At 32.2% G+C, this 23,002-nt stretch overlaps 3 protein-coding genes and 2 non-coding genes across 9 annotated transcripts; 2 read left to right on the forward strand and 3 right to left on the reverse strand.

Annotated features, from left to right (window-relative positions):
- The first annotated feature begins 1,318 nt into the window (after positions 1-1,318).
- On the forward strand, positions 1,319-8,410 carry LOC113871871 (probable sphingolipid transporter spinster homolog 2). 4 transcript variants are annotated; one of them, XR_003505813.1, is made up of 15 exons: positions 1,319-1,560; positions 1,764-1,895; positions 2,951-3,052; positions 3,764-3,868; positions 3,975-4,050; positions 4,687-4,761; positions 5,115-5,217; positions 5,295-5,357; positions 5,648-5,723; positions 5,868-5,965; positions 6,134-6,210; positions 6,383-6,496; positions 6,747-6,877; positions 7,484-7,612; positions 7,709-7,727. XR_003505813.1 is itself a non-coding variant. In XM_027508968.1 (15 exons), exons 1-15 carry the CDS (start codon positions 1,433-1,435, stop codon positions 8,217-8,219), a joined length of 1,560 nt encoding a protein of 519 aa, XP_027364769.1. In that variant the 5' UTR covers positions 1,319-1,432; the 3' UTR covers positions 8,220-8,410. The 4 variants fall into 4 exon arrangements, 3 of the variants coding, with proteins under 3 accessions (XP_027364769.1, XP_027364774.1, XP_027364779.1); XM_027508968.1 differs by lacking the exon at positions 5,648-5,723 and adding an exon at positions 8,077-8,410 and having other exon boundaries at positions 5,295-5,373; positions 6,758-6,877; positions 7,709-7,787; XM_027508973.1 differs by lacking the exon at positions 5,648-5,723 and adding an exon at positions 8,077-8,410 and having other exon boundaries at positions 5,295-5,368; positions 5,899-5,965; positions 6,758-6,877; positions 7,709-7,787.
- Positions 8,411-8,924: 514 nt separating this feature from the next.
- Positions 8,925-9,042, reverse strand: LOC113853390. The gene has a single exon (XR_003502562.1). It is a non-coding gene; the product is annotated as a U5 spliceosomal RNA (small nuclear RNA).
- Positions 9,043-10,880: 1,838 nt separating this feature from the next.
- LOC113853411 lies at positions 10,881-10,997 on the reverse strand. Its single transcript, XR_003502583.1, has one exon. It is a non-coding gene; the product is annotated as a U5 spliceosomal RNA (small nuclear RNA).
- A 1,097-nt stretch (positions 10,998-12,094) lies between these two features.
- LOC113871898 (soluble inorganic pyrophosphatase 6, chloroplastic) lies at positions 12,095-15,451 on the reverse strand. Of its 2 annotated transcripts, none has more exons than XM_027508992.1 (6): positions 15,142-15,451; positions 14,349-14,509; positions 13,831-13,931; positions 13,565-13,746; positions 12,865-12,963; positions 12,095-12,447 (listed from the first exon to the last, which is right to left on the reverse strand). In XM_027508992.1, exons 1-6 carry the CDS (start codon positions 15,370-15,372, stop codon positions 12,355-12,357), a joined length of 867 nt encoding a protein of 288 aa, XP_027364793.1. In that variant the 5' UTR covers positions 15,373-15,451; the 3' UTR covers positions 12,095-12,354. The 2 variants fall into 2 exon arrangements, with proteins under 2 accessions (XP_027364793.1, XP_027364800.1); XM_027508999.1 differs by having other exon boundaries at positions 12,142-12,447; positions 12,834-12,963.
- Positions 15,452-22,006: 6,555 nt separating this feature from the next.
- LOC113852047 (protein MAIN-LIKE 2-like) lies at positions 22,007-22,546 on the forward strand. Its single transcript, XM_027482304.1, has one exon. It carries the CDS (start codon positions 22,007-22,009, stop codon positions 22,544-22,546), a length of 540 nt encoding a protein of 179 aa, XP_027338105.1.
- The last annotated feature ends 456 nt before the right edge of the window (positions 22,547-23,002 follow it).

Raw genomic sequence — 23,002 nt, forward strand, 5'->3', positions numbered from 1 at the left:
TATATTTATTACATATATAATTTATTTATTTTTATATTTATAAATTAATTTTATGACTATTTTAAGAATTAAATATTAAATAATTATGAGTATACTTTCAATATATCAGTTATATAAATTTTTTTACACTATCAATTAATTAGAATATATAATAGATATAAAATTTAAAATAATGACTATAACAATCAATTATTTGTTAATATGATAATTTGCAACTAAATAACAATATAAAAAAATATTTATCTTATCAATAAATTTTAATTAAATATATTTTATAAAATTTTAAAAAATATATATTTCTATAATAAATACTTATTATAAATATTTATCCATAAATTAAAAATATTTTAAAAAATTAATTAACAATAAATTATATTTTTATAATAATTTTTATTATTAATTGTTATAAATAAAATTAATTCTCTATGCATTTGTACGGGCATGTGTGTGATTAATTATTTTCCGTTATTATGTTGTTAGTAATATTTGTTGGGGCATCAGCAAAGGGGTTCGTAAAAATATTGACAAATTGGGACTTTGCCATGTGGGCCCACTATAAGAAAATGTCTACATTTAAATAAATAAATAAATAAATAAATATATATATATATATATATATATATATATATATATATAACATAACTAATTTTTTATTTAATTTAAATTTAATAAATTATAATTTATTATTTTAAATTAAATAAAAAATTTAAATCAGTTATAAGAGTTTTTAGAGTTATATAAAATTTATATATATATATATATATATATATATATATATATATATTCAACATATTAATTATTATATTTTTTAAAATTTTCTCTAACTCTTTATTTGTAAAGAATGGAAGCAGGAGTTTAAGTTAAACCATGGCTAACAACAAAGAAGAAAAGAAGGGAGTGGATGGGGCATGGAATCCGAATCACAAAGTGGCATGATCCATATATTAGCACAATTATTAACGAAAAAAGTCAAAAGTTTTTTTGAAAAAGGAAAAGTTTAGACGAAGCAGAGATCCCAGACTCTTTTGTGCTTACTTTGTCTGCCGGCAAATGCAAATCCAATTTAACATAAAAACTACGAAAAAGAAGGAATTGTTTCACAGTTTGGTAAAAAGTTAGGAGAGGAAAAAAAGGTGAAGAAGGGGGAAAACAATTCTTATACATCAGTTAAATGAGTTAATGGCTGTGAAGTAGGTGACAGAAAATGAGAAAAAAGAAAAGAAAAAAAAGAGGTAATGAATGATAAGATAAAAAAGAAGAAATATATATACGTAAGAAAAAGTGAATATTAAAATAATACTGGTTGGCCAAGATTGAAAGGGAAAGATCTCCCCCAACGAAATTCAGTGAAGTTAACTAACTACCATTCAAAAACATTCAATTTTAGTACAAGTGTTGTGTAGCATGTAGGTGTCGGAGTTAGTCTATTGAGATGGCACAAGAAATAGAAAACTACCCACAAGTCAAGCCAAAGCCTTCCCCACAGTTAATGCCTTCTCACTCTGTGGAGCTACGAATCGCCACCATGATTCCCACAACTTCATGGTTTACACCCAAGAGGTAATGTAATGCACCTTTTCTGTTTCCGTTCCCACCTCCAAGATCCGTGCTTGGTAAGTAAAGGAGAGAAACATTTAAACCAATTCTGGGTCTTTTTGAATTTTCATTTTTTGGTTGGTGGGTGAAAGCAAGTCGATGTTCTTACGAAGTGTTTGGTGGTTTTTGGCCCTGTGATTACTTAATCCTTGTGTCTTGTTTGGTAGGCTACTTGCCATATTTTGTGTGATTAACTTGTTAAACTATGTGGATCGAGGAGCCATAGCAAGCAATGGTGTTAATGGAAGTAGGGGAACATGCACTGACGGTGGTACCTGCACTTCTGGTACTGGAATACAGTAAGATATACTCAGGATCATTTCTCTCACCTCTTGGCATTTAATTTTCCATACACTGATTTTAAACTGTTTGCTTTATTCCAATTTTTAGGAGGGGTTTTGCCAGTGTTTTCCATTTTAAAGCTAGAGATTCTCATATTGTACAATTGATATAATAGCTGAAAAGGGCAGGGAGAAATGAAACCCAAAAAGAGGGGTTGGGCAGATGGAAAAAGCATTTCTTTGGTCACTTTTTATTTTCTGTGATTAAAGTGGGATGATTGCTTATTAATTCAATGAATTTTAAAAAGGAGCCAGTAAATTATTCCTGCGTATGAAACTCCAAAAAGGCAAAAGAAGTAAGCTAATTGGAACAGGAAACCAAGATTTTATCGTATGTACTAACAGGCAGTTCTCATGTAATAGGAAATCTGAGTTACTGCTTAGGATAAATCATAATTATTGATTATATTTTGCATGTATTTCCTTGGCCACCGTCGAACAACAACTGACACGAAAAACTCAATGCCTGTGGTCAAATTTAAAAATTGTCTCTAATCTTGATCCATATTCTTGTTATATTCAGCAACAACATGCTTAATATAGCTGTCAAAGGTTTTGAATCATTAGTGCATGAGTAACCAAATTATCGAACCTAAATTTTCAAAGTTACATCTTTGGTTTTACATGCTCCCTTCCTCTTTCAGAGTGAGAAATCAAGAAAAGGGGGTATTATCATGGCTTTAAAATGTGGTTTTCCTTAAAAAGATGAATAAGAAATGAAAGCAATCTAAATTGAAAAGGCATTCATGCATGATATCCTTAAATTATTGCAATAAGAAGAGAAAGAAACCGGGGCTCTTGCATGTTGAAGCCTAGTTTTTGCCCTATTGTTATGCATGCTTGTCAAAATGGAGAAACATAAAGCCAGCAAGATGTAGAATTTAATTATAGTCCAAGATAATTTGTTGCCTGTATAGGCTACTCCATGTGTTATATGTCATGACATTAATAATGTAATGTGCAGAAGTAAATTTTCAGCCATTTAGACAAAATATTTTTCTCCTTTTTCGTAGGGGGGATTTTAACCTGAATAATTTTGAAGATGGAGTTTTATCATCTGCTTTTATGGTTGGACTTCTTGTGGCTTCTCCAATATTTGCCTCTCTTGCAAAGAGGTAATAACTGTCTTAGTTGTAATTAGTTGACACCTATTCTTACTGTCAGTGCTGTACTTTGTATCTTAAATATTCAACTTATTAATGTTTCAGAAGATGAATTGTAAATGAGGAAACTTCTGAAAGCTGAACAGGCTTTAAAACCATTGCACATCAATTATATTGAATTTCAAAGTGTCCTTGATGTATCTTTGTAGCTAGGACTTCTAGATTTTCAAATCAATGAGACCAGGTATCTAAAATACTTTGCAGCATATATTGTAATTAAAGTTGGATACTTGGATTATCAATTTGTTTGAAGTCTATTAAACTGAACATCTTATGTATTACAGACATAGGCCTAGTTCAGATTAACTTTTTAACAAGTATTTATAAAAGACAAAAATCAAGAAGAAAAATATATCAAACTTCTCTTATAGGTTAAAATTAACTTATGTTCCTCTACCTTTTTAGAAACTCTCTCATTTAACTTCTCCAAAATATGAGGTGTACAAGTTAACTTTAACTTGTGAGAAGACTTTTATTTATTTTATTATCTTATTTTCTTCTTCTATAAGTGCTTTTACAGAACTATACCCAAACTGTGCCATAATAATAATAATAAAAAGAATTACTGACCTATTATGCCTTGTACATGTACCACATATGGTGGTTGTGATTTAAAATTGCTATCATTAACTTACATAGTGATCGCAACTTTATATTTTGCAGTGTAAATCCATTTAGACTTATAGGAGTTGGATTGTCAGTTTGGAGTCTTGCAACTCTATGCTGTGGTTTTGCTTTTGATTTCTGGACCATTTCAATCTGTCGCATGTAAGTGGTCTGATTCCCTTATTTTTCTAGTTATGCAATTTTAATTGAGTTGTTAAGTAGTAATGATTTGCTTTTTTAATTCGTATGCTTTCAATATTCCGTATAGGCTAGTTGGTGTTGGTGAGGCTTCATTTATAAGTCTTGCAGCACCTTTTATTGATGACAATGCCCCAGTTTCTCAGGTTTGTTTCTTTCCCCTGGAAGCTTCTCCTGCTTTCAGATTTGAAGAATGTCTGTTCTCTATTACTCTGTTATGCTCACTTCACTATCAAGTTCTCGCATATTGCTTAGTTGTTAAACTATGAAGCAATGATTTTTATGGAAGTTTCGGTGGGTTAAAGCTCAATCAGCATGTATGCTGTGAATATATGCTATCTGCTGAGGGATGATAAACAATTACTTTGTGTAGTAGAATGTTGGTGTTTTGGCTTTTAGGAAAAAACCATCATTAAATTACTAGGGTCAAGAACTTTATGAAGCTTGATAAGCGGCATCATAACTGAAATGAAAATAACACTATGCTCCAATGTGTTGGGAACCTTAAAAATTAGTAGTGTTTACTGATCAAACTGACTTTAACAGTTTTACTGATATTTAATGCTATTAAGCATTTGTAAAGAATATTAGCTCTAATCAGTAGTCACTTGATCAGCCCAAGTTGTACTAGGTTTGATTCATTTCAATGTTTTATATAATCTTTTAAAACTTGATGACATCCTCGGTATTCTTCTTGGTGGTTGGAATGGCATTTGTAATACTTGATTGCCATTTTTGTTTTCCTGGTGGAAACCTCTGTCTCACATTGGTGTATGTACCAGAAAACAGCATGGCTTGCAATATTTTACATGTGTATACCATCAGGATATGCGCTTGGCTATGTCTACGGGGGTTTGGTAAGTCTTTATCTGGTTTTTGTACCACTATTAAATACTGAATGAAACACCCATGGTTAGCAAAAATATATAACTCTTAATTTAAATATTGGATGATGACAGCATACTTCTGTTTTTAAATTTTTAAAAAATTAAGTGAAAATTAAAATTTGACTTTAAAAATTGTAAATGATAAAGAATTTTAAAAGTGATTTTCTTAAAAATAGGAAGTGGATTTATAATTAATATGGAATGACAATTTTCCTTCCAATTATAATAAATAGAAACAACCAGTCAATATTTCGCTTCTTTTATGCTTTTATAGAAATAAAATAAATTTTCCTCCTCTCATTTCATCCTTTGTTTGTTTACAGGTTGGAAGTCATTTTGGTTGGCGTTATGCATTCTGGGTAGAGTCTTTATTGATGCTTCCATTTGCCATTTCAGGGTTTTTTATGAAGCCTCTGCAGTTGAAAGGTGCACATTTGTCTTGCATTGATTTCTTGAGAACTCCTATTACTGGTTATTCATCTCTAAACTACTAGTGGATCCAGGTTTAGTTCCTGCTGATTCAAAAAAGGCACTGGCACCTGAGACAGTTGTGTCAGAAGTTCAAGGTACACTAGGAGTTATGCATTATCTAAACACATCTCCATTTTTAAAATACCATACCTTCATCTAATTCTTTTGATCAAGAACAAATTCCAGTGTTTACTATAGGCGTTCTTTTTTTGTATATTCATTGGCAATTTCATAGATTCAAATGTATGCTACTCATTTCTCACCTACTATATTGCAATGTACTGAAAATTTAGGTTTCCATTTTGTTGACTGCTTAATAATTTCTAATTTACAATCTCTCTTTATTAGCCTAAAAAAAATTCACTGGTTTGATTGAAAATTATAGCTGCTTCAAATGGAAAAGATGAATCGCTGTTCTTAAAGGCAGAACTCAGAGATAAAAGCTCAAATGACCATTCCAAGTGAGAACACTTGCTCTGATTCAGAAAACACCTTCTGAGTTAATTATTTTTTTCATTATTGATTTTTTTCACTGTCTAACAAGTGACAACCATCACTTATTGGCTGATATATACAAAATTCCATCTGATTGATTCTTATTTTAGGTCAAAATCCGCAACCAAAATATTTGATCAGTTCTCAAGATTTTTGAATGATATGAAAGCACTTTTGCTTGATAAGGTTTATGTTGTCAATGTTCTAGGTACTTCTTTCTCCCACTAACTACTGTATGCATCAACAGCTTTTATAATATTTCCTTATTTTGTTGGTAATTTGTGCCAGAGGCTGGTATATGGATAGCTTTCATCCCTTTGATTTTCATATCTTAATATCCTACATGTATTTTCATAACTTGTATATCTATTTGCAGGTTACATTGCATACAACTTTGTCATAGGTGCCTACTCGTATTGGGGGCCCAAAGCTGGCTATAATATATATCACATGGTGAGATTTTGCTTTATCCAATGACCCCTTTTGCATATGATTATAGTTTCATTGTTGTTCCTTCTTTCTTATTTATATTGTTTATTGCATGGAATAAAACATACCCGGTAAGATACATTCCATGCAAGATATAATATTATTGTGCAATATTAAGGTTGGATTACTTTGGTAGACTAATGCAGATTTGATATTTGGAGGAATTACAATTGTATGTGGAATAGTGGGAACTTTAGCTGGAGGCTTTGTTCTGGATTTTATGACCAACACCTTATCAAATGCATTTAAGGTTGGTATCCGAATCCTGACAAGGGTTTAATTTTACGTTGAAAGAAGTGTTTTATAAGATTGAGACTCTGGATTGGCCTCGTAATATTGAATAGACCCACTTAAAATGTAACTGTACATCGATTGGATTGCTCTAATGAGCTATTAAATGAAAACTTGTAAACCACATTTGGTGACACTGCGGTGCGTGTGTATATCAGAGCACGTCATTTACATTCCATTGTTCTGCCCTACTAAACTAAATACACTAATTCTTTTGCAGCTTCTATCAACAACGACATTTATTGGTGCAGCATTTTGTTTTGGTGCCTTCTTATTCAGAAGCATGTATGGCTTCCTTGCTCTTTTCTCCATTGGTGAACTTCTTGTTTTTGCCACTCAGGTACTTTCCCTCTACCGCTCTACGTGAGGAGAATCTCTTCACATTTAATTGTTATATCGAAACACTACCCCTTTCTACATGCTTATCAGCTACCATCTTAGAATGTTTAAGCAGACTGAGTTTTCTTCTGTAAGCTAAGCTTTTGATCTCGATGCTCCCAAGTTAAATTCTTGATGAATAACAATGTGTTTGTAAGTAAAATCACCTCTACATTTGGGAAATTAAAACTTGCTCTCTGAGAACTAAACCTTGTCATATGGCAGGTTGTCTTTTGAATTCTAAGCTTGTTCAGTTCTGCTTGTTTCAGGGGCCAATGCTTTTTGTCCCGTTTTTTTAATCTATCAGTATGCACTATGCAGAGTACATCCCTGCTTCTTAATATCAATTTGACTGAATATGGAGGATAATCTTTTAGAGTTAATAGCTGCTGAGTTTGTATATCGTACCTAGCTTAGAACATTACTGAATTCTGTATCTTATATATGAGCTTCAATGGAATGTGATCATTAGAATTCATCAAAATTATTTCTCCTTAGAAAACATTTTGTAACCTGATCTGAAGTCAGAAATTTTGCTCTAGATGTTTGCTTGCGATTTTCTTTTCAGGGTCCTGTGAATTACATATGTCTCCGTTGCGTTAAACCAAGTTTGAGGCCTCTATCCATGGCTATGTCTACAGTTGCTATTCATGTCTTTGGAGATGTACCTTCCTCACCTCTTGTTGGAGTTCTTCAGGTCAGCATTTTATAGTTTTATTTGTTTAATAACTTGTAGCAGCATTATATGATATACAAGATTCTAATGGTTTGTTCATACATTATGGTAACACAGGATAACATAAATAACTGGAGAACGACAGCATTGATTCTAACATCCATATTGTTCCTAGCAGCTGGAATATGGTTAATCGGTAAGTTATCATCATGGCAATTCCTTTACTTACTACAAAGTACAAAGAATCCTCTTTAGTAATTCTTTTGACATATCATAATTGCAAGAGCAAGGATATTTAATATTGAAAAATGCTAAAACAAAAACACGTTAGGACCTTAACATTGTTCAAGATATAGTTTTCTTTTTGTCAGCACATATAGTATTTAAATATATACAATCATAATAAAAAATCATGAATGTCTTAATACATGGAAATGTTCGAAAAATTTCTTGAACGTGTGTTCTCTGATTCATGTACTTGTCAGGAATATTTTTGCATAGTGTGGATAGATATGATGAAGACAGTGAGCATCAGGTATCAAATGTAGAGAGGTCAAACACCATGCCGTTGCTTCTAGAAAAGACTGGAGAAACATCTGCATCTTCTGCCCAACCGCAGTCCCCCTGAATGTTGATTTTGTGGTTTATATATGCCTGTCCAAGCACAAATTATGTCGCACAGTCACAATCCCTATGATGTTAATATGTTTCTTTCTTTTCTTATTTTTTGTACATTTATTATGTGTATAAGCATCAATTTGCTCTTGGTTATAATGGAAATTATTTAGCAAGTGTATTTCAGTTTTATGCTTCACCATCCGCATAACGTCCCTTGAATGTTTGAACGTATGGTTGGAAATCATGCTATTTTAAGCATAACGTATCCAATTAAAAATCATGTTGTAATTGGTCGCAATTCTATGTTATAGTCAGTAGCTCCTGGTTGGAAATTATTGTGAACTGTTAAAAAGATTGGCTCATTTAAAAAATATATATATATATTAAGAAAGTTACAAAAATATTTCGCCAAATCATGATTTTTAGACTTACACTAAAAGTCGTCTAACTTTTAAATTCTATATTTTTGTAATTTTCAAAAAAACATCATACTTCAATATAAAAATTTCTAAATACCATAAAATAATAACATCAAAGAATTTCTGCTAGATAACTACCAGAAAAAGATACCAATATTTTGCGAGAAACAGCGCCTACTTAAAATTATTTTATAACTAAAAAGATCCTACCAGGAAGCTATCGTCATATAAATTAAACGTAACGCCGATTATTTATAAAGAAAAAACAAAAAACTAAATTTCACTGTCATGCAGGTCCCTTCCTTACGGAAAGTGACCTTCCAAAAACTATCGTATGCCACTTAATGCAGCGAGCACACGGTATTCTTTAGTAAAAGGCGAAAGAATAGTTCGCTCTGTGCTCACTGCGTGGCTCCGTGCCTACCTACGAACGAGTCTTGACTTTTTATATTGTAGCAATAGTTGGCTCTTTCTTCTATCCGTCGATGTGGGACTAATTATTCCCACCGTACTTCATTTTAGTGGTTGACTACTTGATGGTTCATTACAATGCCACACTAAAAGAACACGATGTTATTCAATAAAATAACGTGCATACTGCTGAAACTACTGTCCTCAATTTTTACTTTTATTAGAGAAGACAAGCACTCAAAGTATTCTGTTTCTTCAACTCATCTGAACTAATTGGCTTTAGGCCTCTTGGAGTATCTTGTATCTTGCTAGTTCTCAAGCTCCATTGAGATAACGTGTAATATTTTATGACCACGAAGCTTACAAGTCATAGGTTTAACAATTTTTTTGAAAAATGGTAGACGTTCTCCATGACGAAATCGTCGAGATAGGCTTCATTATGAAATAGGCACGTGCAAAGACTCTTCAAAATATCATGCCCTTTCATTTTGATCTAACGGGTTTATATTATGAAGTAAATGCTTATATCTGTTTGCTACTTATTTATTTATAGAAGATTGGTTTTCTTATTTCTTTCAATACCTCTCATCCAAGCACAGCTTATTTAGCTGAACGATAGCTAACGCAGTGTAAACAAATTTCTTTTGTAGTACATACAAAACGTCCTCTATATTTCTAGAATCAAATTACTATCAGCTATCCTTTTATGCCTTTTGCTAAACCAGTAAACCCTCCATTTATATATAGGAAGTTATGATCCTGTAGGTTGTTCTATAAGAAGCTTTTGGCAATTGCTTCTTGTTTGTGGCCGTGCTCAGTTGCTGAAAGTTGGTGAACTTGGAGCTTAGTGAACTTCACTAACTTCACAATTACTCAAAAACATCATTATGCATAATTGTTGTACCATTCATAGAATCAAAAACCTCGTAGCTGCTACCTAGACAGTGAAGTTGGTTAGCTTCGAGGCAGCACTGTAATTGTGTTGATGGAATGGATAAGGTGCCGATGATCACCTTAAGCTTTGGCCTTCGGGGGTTTTCTCCATCTTTATAGCTTCTTGCGGCTGCCATGAAAGTGTCCTTTATTAGTAGTTAGTTCTTTTCTTGTAATCTTGCGTCTTCAAATGCACCAAACAATAAACAAGAACTATGAAGAGATAATTCACCAATAGAGGAAATAAACATTCAGTGTCAAAGACATAGCTTCTCAAAACTCAACTCATACAAATATGCAGGCCATCCCTTCTAACATTTCTTATCACAAGATTTTCTTTGAAGTTAAATTTCTTTATAACTTAATATAGGATTTGATAGGCATTGTTATTGAACCATTGCCAAAGCAACCCTCCTTTTTCTGTCTTTTTATATACATGAAGCAACGTTTAGGGCTCCTCAATGGCGTCGACTCCATCCAATCATGAACAGCCAACACCAAAATATGTCGTCCAACATATCCATCTTGTGCAACTTGCACGAGGTCATAAGCCTCTGAAGTCAGAACCAAAATGATTTATGGCAGATAGCAGAGACCTCATTTCCAAAGCATTTTCAGAAAACAATCAACGTACATAGTTAAATTCTACTACAACCAAAAGAGGCCAACTTGAGAACTACACTGTGAACACCACTAATTATAAACTAAAATGTTTAAACTACTTGAAATAAACGTAGCACCTGAACTATCTAATACCAGAAATAATTTTAATTTCTCCAAATTATAATTCCTATCCTCCTTAACTATCTTAAGAGTCAACTACAAACAATAGGCACCTGAAAATTCAATCACACAGTAGTAGCCATCAGCAGCTTAGCGCGGATATTTTTACCCTACGAATAGTAGGGACCTTCCATAGGAAAGTCAACCTCCAAAAATAATCGTATGCCACATATAGAGGAGAGCACACTGTATTCTTTAGTAAAAGGCGAAAGAATAGTTCGCTCTGTTCCCACCTCGTGGCTCCGTACCTTTGACTGCGATAAACCTAGTGATATATATTGCAGCTAGGCCGGAGCTTCCCTTTTTTGTACAATGTGGGACTCGTTGGTGGTGCTTCGCTCACATGCATATCTGATACAGATATACGAACACCCAAAATAGGGATGTTATTCCATGATGGATACTATTAAAATTATGGTTCGAACTTTTATTTTCACTTTGAAAAGATTACCACACAAAATAATATGTATTTTTCTATACTCTTATGAACTGATCAACCTATGTTTCTTCCAAGTTTTAAGAATAATTTTTAAGTAAGTACAAACTTAACAGTTCAGTTTTAGATACAATCAATTAAAGAATTTCAATTCGTTTAAAAATAAAAAATAAAAAATTAACACCCTGGAAAATTTTTAAAAGATACATTATGAATTTAGGATTTAATATCAATTTTTTCTTCTCTCTTTAGCTAATTTTGTTACATTTTTCTATTCTTATTTAGAAGAGTGTTACTAACGGACTCTCTCTGCACAAATATTTTGCTTGTGTAGCCAAGAAGCAAAAAAGCAGCGCCAGCGGTGCTAAAGCCCTACCTGAACATATGTCGCATCATGCTATATAAAATGCACCTTCCTCTTGAAGATACCCCAAACCCTGGGCAGCATGATTATCGGTATAAATCATGAAAATACAAAACCAGTATCAAGCAACAAACATGATATAAGCGAGAATGTCATAAGCCTTGTGACTTGCTTCAGCATCTATGAAATGTTATAAGTTCATTACAAAAATGGTTTCGCTAAACTTAATCTGGCTAAATTTAAGCGTATAATTATTTTTTTAAAAAAGACTATTAGTTACATTAAAAATAGTATATTTTTATCTAAATTCAACTCTCAAAACTAAAGTCAACAAAATCGATCTTTATCAAAAAATAATAAGTCAACGAAACCGATAATAATATGCGATTAAGTTTATCATTCATTCGTATTCAGATTCATCACACAAACGCCGAATGCCAGCAGTTTTAACTTATCATTGCCGGTTGAGTGCTTCAATTTGTGACTTACAATATTATAGTAATATTTTTTTAAGTGCTTGTTTAAAAGCAAGTTATTTTAAGAAATAATTGCTTATAAGATGAAGCAAAGATATTCGAGTTGTATTCAAGATTTTTCTCATTAGAATGAAATATGAATAAAGAAAGCCCAAATAAAATGCACAATACATAAGCAATATGGATATATTGAACTACCGCCTGGCCAAATGGGCATTATGTCAAAGAGATAACCGGAAAGCTCAATAGAAGAATGTGCTACGTCATAAATAGAATTGTAGAAAATTCAAGCAGTGGCATGAACATAAACCCCGCCAATACATCTACACAAGTGATAACTCTCCTGCAGGAATGGATCTCTTGATAAGTTTATTCCATGACTCATTGGTCTCTGTGATGACCTTCAGCGCATAATCCTGTTCACCAAATGTAAGTTTAAGAGTTAAGAGAAAATAAGCCAAGCCAAAATGAGGCTAAACACATTACTACCGATAATGATGACAAATGCCTCGCTTTTATCTTTCTTATTATCAGTTTATTTTATGGAAATTTTCAGCCAAGTTCAAGAATCATACTCAGTAATCATACACAAAGAAGAATACATTATATCACTTGTAATCCTAAAACACTCTCCATTCTAATGGTAATCAAGGCAACCAACTTCTTCTGGAGAAAAATGGTCAACAGAAACAGAACACCGCCAGAAACACAATTTCTTTTAGTAACCAATAAATCCTTTAAAAGAAGATGTAAAGTGCTAAACTAAGTCCTGAAGTATAAAAACACTAACGAATTAGGATACTTGCATCAAGAGATTCATGCAGCAAAAGTACCTTATTTGCTGCTTGGTTCCCAAGTCCAAATTTATTAGCAGGCTTTCCATCGGGTATCTTGTAGTCTCTGAACCAGTCCCTAATTGCAGTTAGAGTTCCCTGAAGACAACCAAAGATTATATATGACACACAAGTTGCAGATCATTACACCGACTGAGCATCACATCTAGCAAGAATGATTCCATCTTAAATTAAAAAACTTCGACACAGATTGCTTATGACTAAGGAGAAACTCATAACATCTTGTCCTCATAACCTAATCAGATAAAATCCCTGAAATCTACCGTAAAATCAATACTGTACAAATTGACTCATCACAGTCTCGTTAATCATTTTTCCAGCAATAGTGAATAAGTTGACTGTCCTAAGTAGGTAGCATGGATCAGACACTAAATAAATGTAAACAAATAAAAAGAAGAGAAGAGACTTAGGAGTTGTTTGAGAAGGAAGATTTTGGAAAGAAGGGAAGTGGAGGGGAGGACAAAATTTCGATTTTAAATTAATATTTTTTTTCAAAATAAAAGATATAAAATGATTGATTAACATAAATTTAATGTATTAATCATGTATTTATCATTATAAATGATATATAATTCTCTTAATTTAAAAATATGTCCTTCCCTTTCCTCTCTTTCAAAAACTCTCTCCCAAACAAGCCCTTAGAAAATAAAAGATCAGCTAGATAGGAAATAGATCTTACAGGGAAATGCTTCTCAACATCATTAACATCATTCACAAGTGAAGCCTTCGGATCATCTAATGAAATTGCTACTATTTTCCAATCAAGTTCTCCTTCATCGATCATGGCTAATGCACCCAAGGGTTTGACCTTGAGAACCTCACCTATTTTCCTCCTGGTTTCGCCAATCTCAACCACATCAACTACAGATTAACAAAAATTTTAGACACATTTCAAAGATAAAATTGTGGAAAAGATGGGATTCTACAATCATTACTAATGATAACCTGGATCATTATCTCCCAATGCTCCTTCAACTTCAGAGTTTGCAAAAGATGGATCTTCCCATGTTTGAGGAAGTAATCCATAGTTCCAATGTATGTTATAGCTGAAGAACAAGCAATAGTTGTATTTTAGAATACACTAACTGTGGAACCAAATCTATCTAGCTACATTAACAAATGAGAGGTTTCAAAAAACACAAAAAGAACCCAAAGAACTGATAAATGAGATGCACAAAATGCAACAGGTGTGATAGGTAAATAACATAAAGATGGCATCATGGAAGGAAGGTAATTATCAAAGGTCAGCAAAGGGTATTGAAGCTCCCAGGTAGATTTATGGTTCTAAATAGACATCAGTGCACAAGAAATACAATAGGACATTTAAATTGACAATATACCATTGATAAAGATAAACTCTTGGTTTTTGATTGGCAAAATAGATTGATGTTAAAAGCATATGGCCAAAAACAAATAATAGAATAAAAGCAAGGAACAGCATGAGCTTTGAAGTTGTATCTCACGGATAGTATCGAAGCTTCCCCTTTTTTATATCCTGTTTTATGGGAGTGAAAGGCTCATCAGTGGCAACCTCCATCTTGGCACTGGATTCTTTAGGAATTTCAACAATGAAGCTGAATACATCATCACCTAACCGCAATGGAATATCATGCCAGGGTGAAACCTGCATATTTAACAAATTACTTTTACTAGGTACAACTCTGCAGGTAGCCCACAGAGCAGGAAACTCATTTCACAACATTTTTTTTTAACTTTCCTTGATGAAAAAGCCAATATCTTTTTGTATCCTGGGTCTTATTATGTAACCACACAGTTTCTAGCTTACAAAATATTAAGCAAATCTAACTCCTGACTCCTCAGACAAGAATGTAACAAGCAAAAAGTAACAGCTCACTTGGCACCTGCCTTTATAATATAACAAAAAGGGAAAACACACGCACATATAAACACACACAGAACAGAACATCCCAATCAGCTGGAGAACTTTGAAGTATAACAATATTTGTAAACATGACCATTTTTTCTCAGTTAACTCCAACATTCAAGAATTCAATTACTTACAATATTTCCATCAAGCAAATACTCAGGAACCGAAAATCAAACTTTTTCAATTCCGCATTTTGATTAATCAAGAGGCCACACACCATCCTCTTTCCGTTGCAATGATACAAAAAGGACGAAACATTGAAGGCCCAAAATCGCATTTTTATGGTTGAAAGCAAAACCAATCAACACAGAGACTCAAAAATATATCCCAAAATTTCGATGCCCGTTTAATAAAAATGAAAAGGTTACCTTCTTGCCAGATTTGTCAACAAAGAAAACTCTGTAATCGAGGGTTTCTGGTTGACCTTCTTCCTTGACCACAACTTGAGGGTTATAGATAGCCCTGCAAGTGTAAGACCTCCTAGTCCTAGAGAACTTGAGGTTGTTGAAGCAAAGAGAAGTCGCACCCACAAAGGGCTTCTTTGTAATCAGAGAGCAAGTCGTGTTGCTGGCTATGGCTATCGCTCTCGTGGCCGCCATGGATGCTTCTTTCTGTTTTTTCACTCAGACAGTGTGTGCCTCTTTTTGCTGATAGGCTTCTCTCGCTCTTTGTGGCAGGGTCACTGTTGGGCTTTTTTTGTTTTTATTCGGTGTTACTACTTATTAGTAATCAGCGTCCTAAAAGAAATTAATAAATAAAAAATTATACGAATTAATATTTTAAAAATTAATGAGTACAACAGTTTTAAAAATATTGTGATAACATGTTTAATTTCTTAGTATTTACCCTTTTCTGGTTTAAATATTTGACCAATGAGGTGCATCATACTCTTACTGGATGGATGTCCATTACTAGTGGTGTTCACGGGTCAGTTTGGTTCGGGTTTAGGAGAAAAAAAAATCCGAACCAATCAAAAATTGATTGGTTTGGTTTGGTTTGGATTTGTAAAAAATAATTGAAAATCCGAACCAAACCGAACCAAACACGAACGGGTTGGTTCGATTTGGATCATCGGGTTGTCCGATTAAATAAACTAAAATAAAATATGTATAAAAAAAATAGAAAAATATCAATATTTTTCATTTGAATAATTTTTTACACATAAATTTAACACAATTACACAACATTCTAATACAAATATATAAATTCAAAATAAGTCTCAATCAAAACAAAAAAATTAAATTCAAGAAGTGGATATATTGGGTTGAACTTGAACATCTGTAAATGCTTCAGCCTCAGCCATCTTTGAAGCCAAAATAATTCAAACAGAAACATAAAAAGGGGAAAAAAATTAGTTCAAAACGAAATAAATATAGAACTTTGAAGATATAGATTAAAAAATTAACAAGTTCAATACCTTCTCCAAGCATCGTAAGTTGATCCATTTCAGCTTGTAAATCAACCTTCTTGCTAGCTTTTATCCAATTTTGGGTACAAATTAAAGCTTCAACAGTTGTGGGACTTAAACAACTACGAAATGGGTCAAGAACTCGACCTCCTGTGCTAAATGTTGACTTAGAGGATACAGTAGACACTAGAATAGCTAATACATCTCTAGCCATATGAGAAAGAACATAATATTTTGTTGAAGACTTTGATTTCCACCATTGCAAAATATCAAATCCAGGAGCATTGTCTTCAACATCATCCTCCAAGTACCTTTCTATCTCATTCCTTTTCACTTGACCTTGCTTTTTTTTCACATTCATTCTAAATTCATCCTCCCATGCATCATCATCATCATCATTACCATCATTGCTAATATCAAGATTAGACTGAGAGGCAATACTACTAGATTCATCAATAGGATACTGTGTCATATAAAGTTCAACCAATTTATTGATGAGGTCCTTCAACTTTTTCATCAATTCATTGCATTTTTCTACACCATACATCCGCTTAAAACAAAACTCAAGGTACTCAAGCTTATAGCGAGGATCAAGGAAAACAGCCACAAATAGGAGATAATTTATAGTGTCATTCTCCCAATACTTGCTAAACTTGACTTGCATATTTTTGGTTTGTAATACAATATCATTACTTTGCCTCCACTTATTCAATATTTTTTTAATATCTTTCAACTTATGGAAGAAAGTATTAGATGTAACATGCAATGATCCAGAAAAGGAAAGAGTTGCATCAAAGAAAATTTTCAGAAACTTCACAAACATGCGTGCACGAGTCCAATCATCGCTATTAGGACACCCCCTTTCACTCTCAAGATTTATTAAATAGGCAGGATCATCATACTCAAGACGACTAAATGCTTTCTCATATTTTTCAGCAACTTCTAACATTAAATAAGTGGAGTTCCACCTAGTGGGACAATCAACAATTAACAATGCTTGACTAGGTATATTTGCCTCTTGAGCACACCTTTTAAAAGTGGCCAATCTAAGCTGAGATCCCTTAACAAACTTACATGCAGCTCTAATTCTAGCAATTGAGATATCAATTTCCTTCAAACCATCACCAACAATTAAGTTCAAAATATAGGCACAACATCTCATATGCATGTACTCTCCATTTAATAAAGTTCTACCATTCCAATCACTCATGCCCTTAATTAAATATGAAATAGCCAAGTTGTTAGCACTTGCATTATCAACAGTTATACAACAAATCTTTGAAATCCCCCAATCTTTCAAGCATTTCTCTAGGTATTTACCTATGGTGTCACCTTTGTGGTCAGTAATCAACCCAAAGCTTAATATCCTTTTATTCAATTCCCACCCAGCATCAATATAATGAGCAGTCACACAAATATAATTCATGTTTTGAATTGAAGTCCAACAATCAGTCATAAGTGAAACCATTTGATCATTTTTAGACAATATAGCTTTCAACTTCTCCTTTTCTGATTCAAACAGTAGCATGCACTCTCTAGCAATAGTTTGTCGAGAAGGAATTTTGAATCTCAGTTGAGCCTCAAGCATAAATTTTCTAAATCCGAGACCCTCAACAAACTTAAAAGGTTGCTCATCCATAATTATCATCCTAACAAGTGCTGCCCGGGTTCGATCTTGATTAAAATCAACAAGTTTAAAACTAACAGTAGAGGCATCCTCACTCTCCTTTCTAAGTGCAAGTGTTTTTTGTCTCTTATCAACTATCCTATTTGGGTTTTTCGGACAACACAAAACATGCTTATTCAAGTTTGTGGTTCCATGGGTAGAACTATTAGATGCATATAACTTTTGGCAATAGTTACAAATAGCCTTGTCATTTTGTCTAGTGAAATGTTCCCAAGCATTGGATGGCGGTCAACTAGGTTTTCTTTTTAATACCTTGAGTCCTTGAGTTTGCGTAGGAGTCTCTTGTCCCTGTGTAGGAGTCTCTAGTCCTTGCGTAGGAGTCTCTTGCAGCAATGGAGTGTCTACACCACCTTGCTGTAGTTCCATGCCACTTGAACTTGTTGGGGTATTCTCAGCAGTTTCACTGTTATTTGCCATTTGTGGGCTGCAAAATCATAAGCATAAACAGATTTCAGAGCAGAGTAAAAATTAAAAACAGAAAAAGGAGAGAAAAAATTAGACATATACTCACTTTAATTCAGAATTGAGATGCGGAAGCGAGAGAAATCCAAGTTGAGCTGTAGCGGAACAACAAAACAGGTTAATGACGGTTGTCCTCACCAGCGGCGTAAGTGCGTAACTAGGTTAAGGGGTGCAACATTTGCAGAGCGGTTCCAATATAACCACTCTCCGAACCGCTCTCCAAAGGTCACTTCTGAGAGCGGTTTGGATTGAACCGCTCTCTAAATATCACTTCTGAGAGCGGTTATATTGGAACCGCTCTCCAAAGGTCACTTCTGAGAGCGGTTCTGATTGAACCGTTCTCCAAAGGTCACTTCTAAGAGCGGTTGAAATTGAACCGCTCTCCAAAGGTCACTTCTAAGAGCGGTTGAAATTGAACCGCTCTCCAAATGTCACTTCTGAGAGCGGTTGAAATTGAACCGCTCTCCAAACCGCTCTTCAAAGTGAATTTGCTCGGGTTCATCGGGTATAAACACGGGTAATCGGGTTGATATAGTAATACCCGTTATCCAAACCAAACCACGTCGGGTTTGATCGGTTTGGTTCGGATCGGACCCGTTAAGCATTGGTTTGGATTTTTTTTAGTTTGGATCGGTTTGGATTATCGGGTTTATTGGTTTACCCGATCCAATGGACACCCCTATCCATTACACATTGCTTATTGCTACATTTACTTTTAAGCGCGTGGATGTGACACTTTCCCTTTGCCCCAGAAAAGGCATTACCTCGCATTGCTAGTTGGAACCTGACCTTTGTTTCCCAAATCCATAATTTAATGCATAATCTTATATGTTAACCGTTAACAAGTGTTTTATTTCATGCATAATCTTATATGCTACGTATTAATATGTGTTTAAATGTATTAATTTAAAGGAAAATATTTTTTAATTGTATAAAATTATATAATAAAAATTAAGAAATAATATTTTGTTATTAAAAATTGTGACATTTAATAATATTAATACATTGTATTAAATTATGGAATAAGATACATTTACACTAAAGTCTTATACCAAATCTTAATCGTATAAATCAAATAATGTTAGAAAAATTATTTTTTATATATTTTTTAAATAATTTTTTAGTTATTAAATTATTTTATTTATACAGTTGAAATAATGAATCTTATCTCTTAAATTATTATATATATTAGAAAAATAAAAAAATGGAAAACAAAAAATATTATTAATATATGTTTTAATAATATTTGGTAAAAATATTTTATTTATTATGTTAAAATATGAGTTGATAATGACAAGACTTATCAAAGATAAAGTTAAACATAAATTCTTTTTTTTTAAGTTAACTTAACTGATTAAATTATAAATATATAAAACTAATTACTTATAATACATTGCTCTCTTTCTCTTTCTTTTTTTATTTTTTTATCCACTCTACCTTTCTTTTGTCAGACCTATTATTAATTTTTTATTAAATTAAAAAAATAACACAAATATGTCAAAGTTTACCTAAATTTAAATATGGTTATTTATTTGTACGAAAGGTAAACAAGGACCATTTATCTTGATAATAATTTTAGCAAAAAGAAACTATTAGAATCTTTTATGTTAAAATTGGCAATTTTATAGAAATAATTTAAAAAGAGAGAAAGAATTTAAATTAAGAGAAAGGTTAAAAAAAGAGTAAATGGAATAAACAATTAAGGTTAAAAAAAATTGTCCTCTTCCTACCTTAAATCCTTAGTAAATTAGAGTTATTAATTTAATTTACAAATTTTATGATATTAAATTGTTAAATATTTTTTAAAAGATCGATGGACTTTGGCTTTATAATTGTAAGAATATGATTCCGTCTTTATTTCATTTTATAATTGATCAATATATATACAAAATATTCAAGAAATTAGTTTACAAGAAGTCATATCAGCACAGTCAATTATTTTCTAGGCATATTTGCGTTGTGATAGAAATAAGTTTCTTTTTTGTGAGTCATACTTATGCCCAAAAAATAATTCAAAAAGCCCAAGTCTTTCATAGCAAACTCAGAGCTAAGACTAGCCATTAAAGATTGGCATAAATCATCAGAAGAAGTAATCAATATAATATCATCAATATATAATAATAGGTAGGCTATATGAGACCTATTCTGATAAATGAACAGAGAATTATCTGACTTGTTAGTAAAACCAAAGACAAAAACAAAATAAATAAATCTCTTGTACCACGCACGAGGAGCAGCTTTTTTGGTGAAATGGGGTGAAGGGAGAAACAAATTCTCCATATAAGGTGATTACCAAACAAATTCTAGGGTAGAGAATGTTACGTGGTATAAGTGTTATAAGATGCAGTGCCAACACAAATAAATTTTTATTTTTTTTAATTTAAGTATTGTCAAACTACCTACCAACACTAAAGAAAGCTAGACACGTGTCACGCAAACAACGGGAAGAAATTTAAAAACAATCATCAATGGTTGCGATTGTAACACATAAATGTTCCTTATAATGTCAGATAGCTTAGATCCGACTTTTTGTTTTGGCACTGTTTTAGCCGACATGTGTGTCGGCATGAGTAGGACCAATACACTTTTAATTGGTCCATGTGGAAGAGTTTCTGAAATGTTTCCTGCTTGCCTCTCTCTACCTGCTTTTTCTTCTTCGCTTCGTCTTATTCCTTGTTCAAAAAGTGTTGGAGAAATCAGGACAGTGAAAAAATATATCATTTTACATAAGTTATTTCGCTGTTTTGAGAATTTGTAACGCAGGAAGAAGCTATTTTGTATTAAGTGTAAATATTAATATATTTTTAAATAAATAAAATTATTTTTCATTTCAGGAATAATTATTGAAAAATTAAAGAGTAAAAGAATAATAATTTAAGTGCAAAAAACATAAATCTATAAAATATTATAGTTTAGTTATAATATATGTATTTATTTAAATTTAGAAGTATAAAATTGTAATTATATTATGTTATATAAGTAGTTAATATTTGATGAAATTAAAATGAAAATTATAATAAAGGTGTAATATATTCATCACAAAATTAGTAATAAATATATTTGAATATGTTAATTTAAAATAAAAAATACTGAAAATAAAATAAAATAAAATAAATAATTAGTAATTTAGAGATTTGAATCTTTTAAAAAGATTGATATTATTTATATGAGTTAGATTAATAATAATAAATTTATGTGTTAAAAGTATTAATTGAAGTGCAATAAAATATAATAGTTAATTACATTAGTAAAAATTTAAATAAATAAATTTTGTATAATAATATTTTTAATATATAATTATTTTTAAGCTATTATAAGCCTCCATTATTTACATATATGCTGTAAAAATACTAATTATAGGTAAATTTAGTAAAAGAGTTATTTTTGTTAATACAATAATTCATAAACACTGTTTAAGGTAGAATTTGTTTAATAATAAAATAAAATTATTTTTGTTAATTTTATGTTGCTTACATTTAAAATATAAAGTTTATGGTTTATTTGTTTGAATAGATTTCAGATGGCATCATCTTCGTCTCCTAGTAAGGTGTTAAATTCTGACCTTGAGGATGATTTATTATTAAGTTATCAGTCTATTCATGTTTCAGAACATATTTAGGATGAGCATAAACACCCAATTTTGAGAGTGAAGAGAGGTCATTTCATACATGTTAGCATGGAAGGAGTTCCAGTAGAGATTTTTCCTCATTTGACATTAGCAAGATTTGCCGAAGTTGCACAGTTGGCTAGTATTCCTAGTAACCACCAATTGATTATAGTTTTGGTGGAAAGATGGAGGCTAGAGATTTATACGTTTCATATGTCTCCTAGAGAGTGTACTATCACTCTTGAAGACATCATTATTCAGATAGGTCTTCGAATTGATGGAAGGCCAGTTATTGCCCCTACAGGAGGTGACAGGGCACAGATCGTTAAGGATTTGCTAAGAATTAGACCACCTAGTTTCGCATTTATGGGAAACATCTTGAAACTTACCTGGTTGGACGAACATTTTTTTCACATTGGCTTGCACAACCAAAATGCATTTAAGCTAACTCGGTTTGCTAGAGCTTATATTTTGAGACTGATAGGTGGATTTATGTTGACTAATCATTCTAGTTGTAGGGTCTCAGTTAAGTACCTTTCATTACTTGAGGATTTGGAGATCACTGGACAACATAGTTGGGGAGCTGCAGCTTTAGCATTTCTATACTGAGAGTTATGCATGTCTACAAATATTGATCACTCTGGTATTGGAGGATTGACTCCACTAGTGATGATGTGGGCATGAGATATGTTTCCATTTCTAGCTTTTAGTAATTCCCCTACACACGAAATGATCTTTCTTATGGTGCATGGTATGCTTACAATGTTTTTTTTCATTAAATAATTAATTTAAATATTATGTTACAACTATTCTCACTAATCTTTATGTTTGTATAAGTGGTTAGCTAATCAAAATTATAGGAAGGGGAGAAAGGATCTTGCATACTTTAGATACAAATTTGATCATTTGAAACATAATGAGGTATTTTGTTATACCTTAATAATTTGTTATAATTAATTTATATTTATGAATAACTAAATTAATATATTTTTGACTTGCAAATTGTGTGATAATTGTATAGTATGGATTTAATGCATACTTTGCCCACCATATGCACTGAGGGCA

Source organism: Abrus precatorius, unplaced genomic scaffold (genome assembly GCF_003935025.1).
Source record: "Abrus precatorius isolate BTA unplaced genomic scaffold, Abrus_2018 Scaffold10, whole genome shotgun sequence".
NCBI lineage: Eukaryota > Viridiplantae > Streptophyta > Magnoliopsida > Fabales > Fabaceae > Abrus > Abrus precatorius.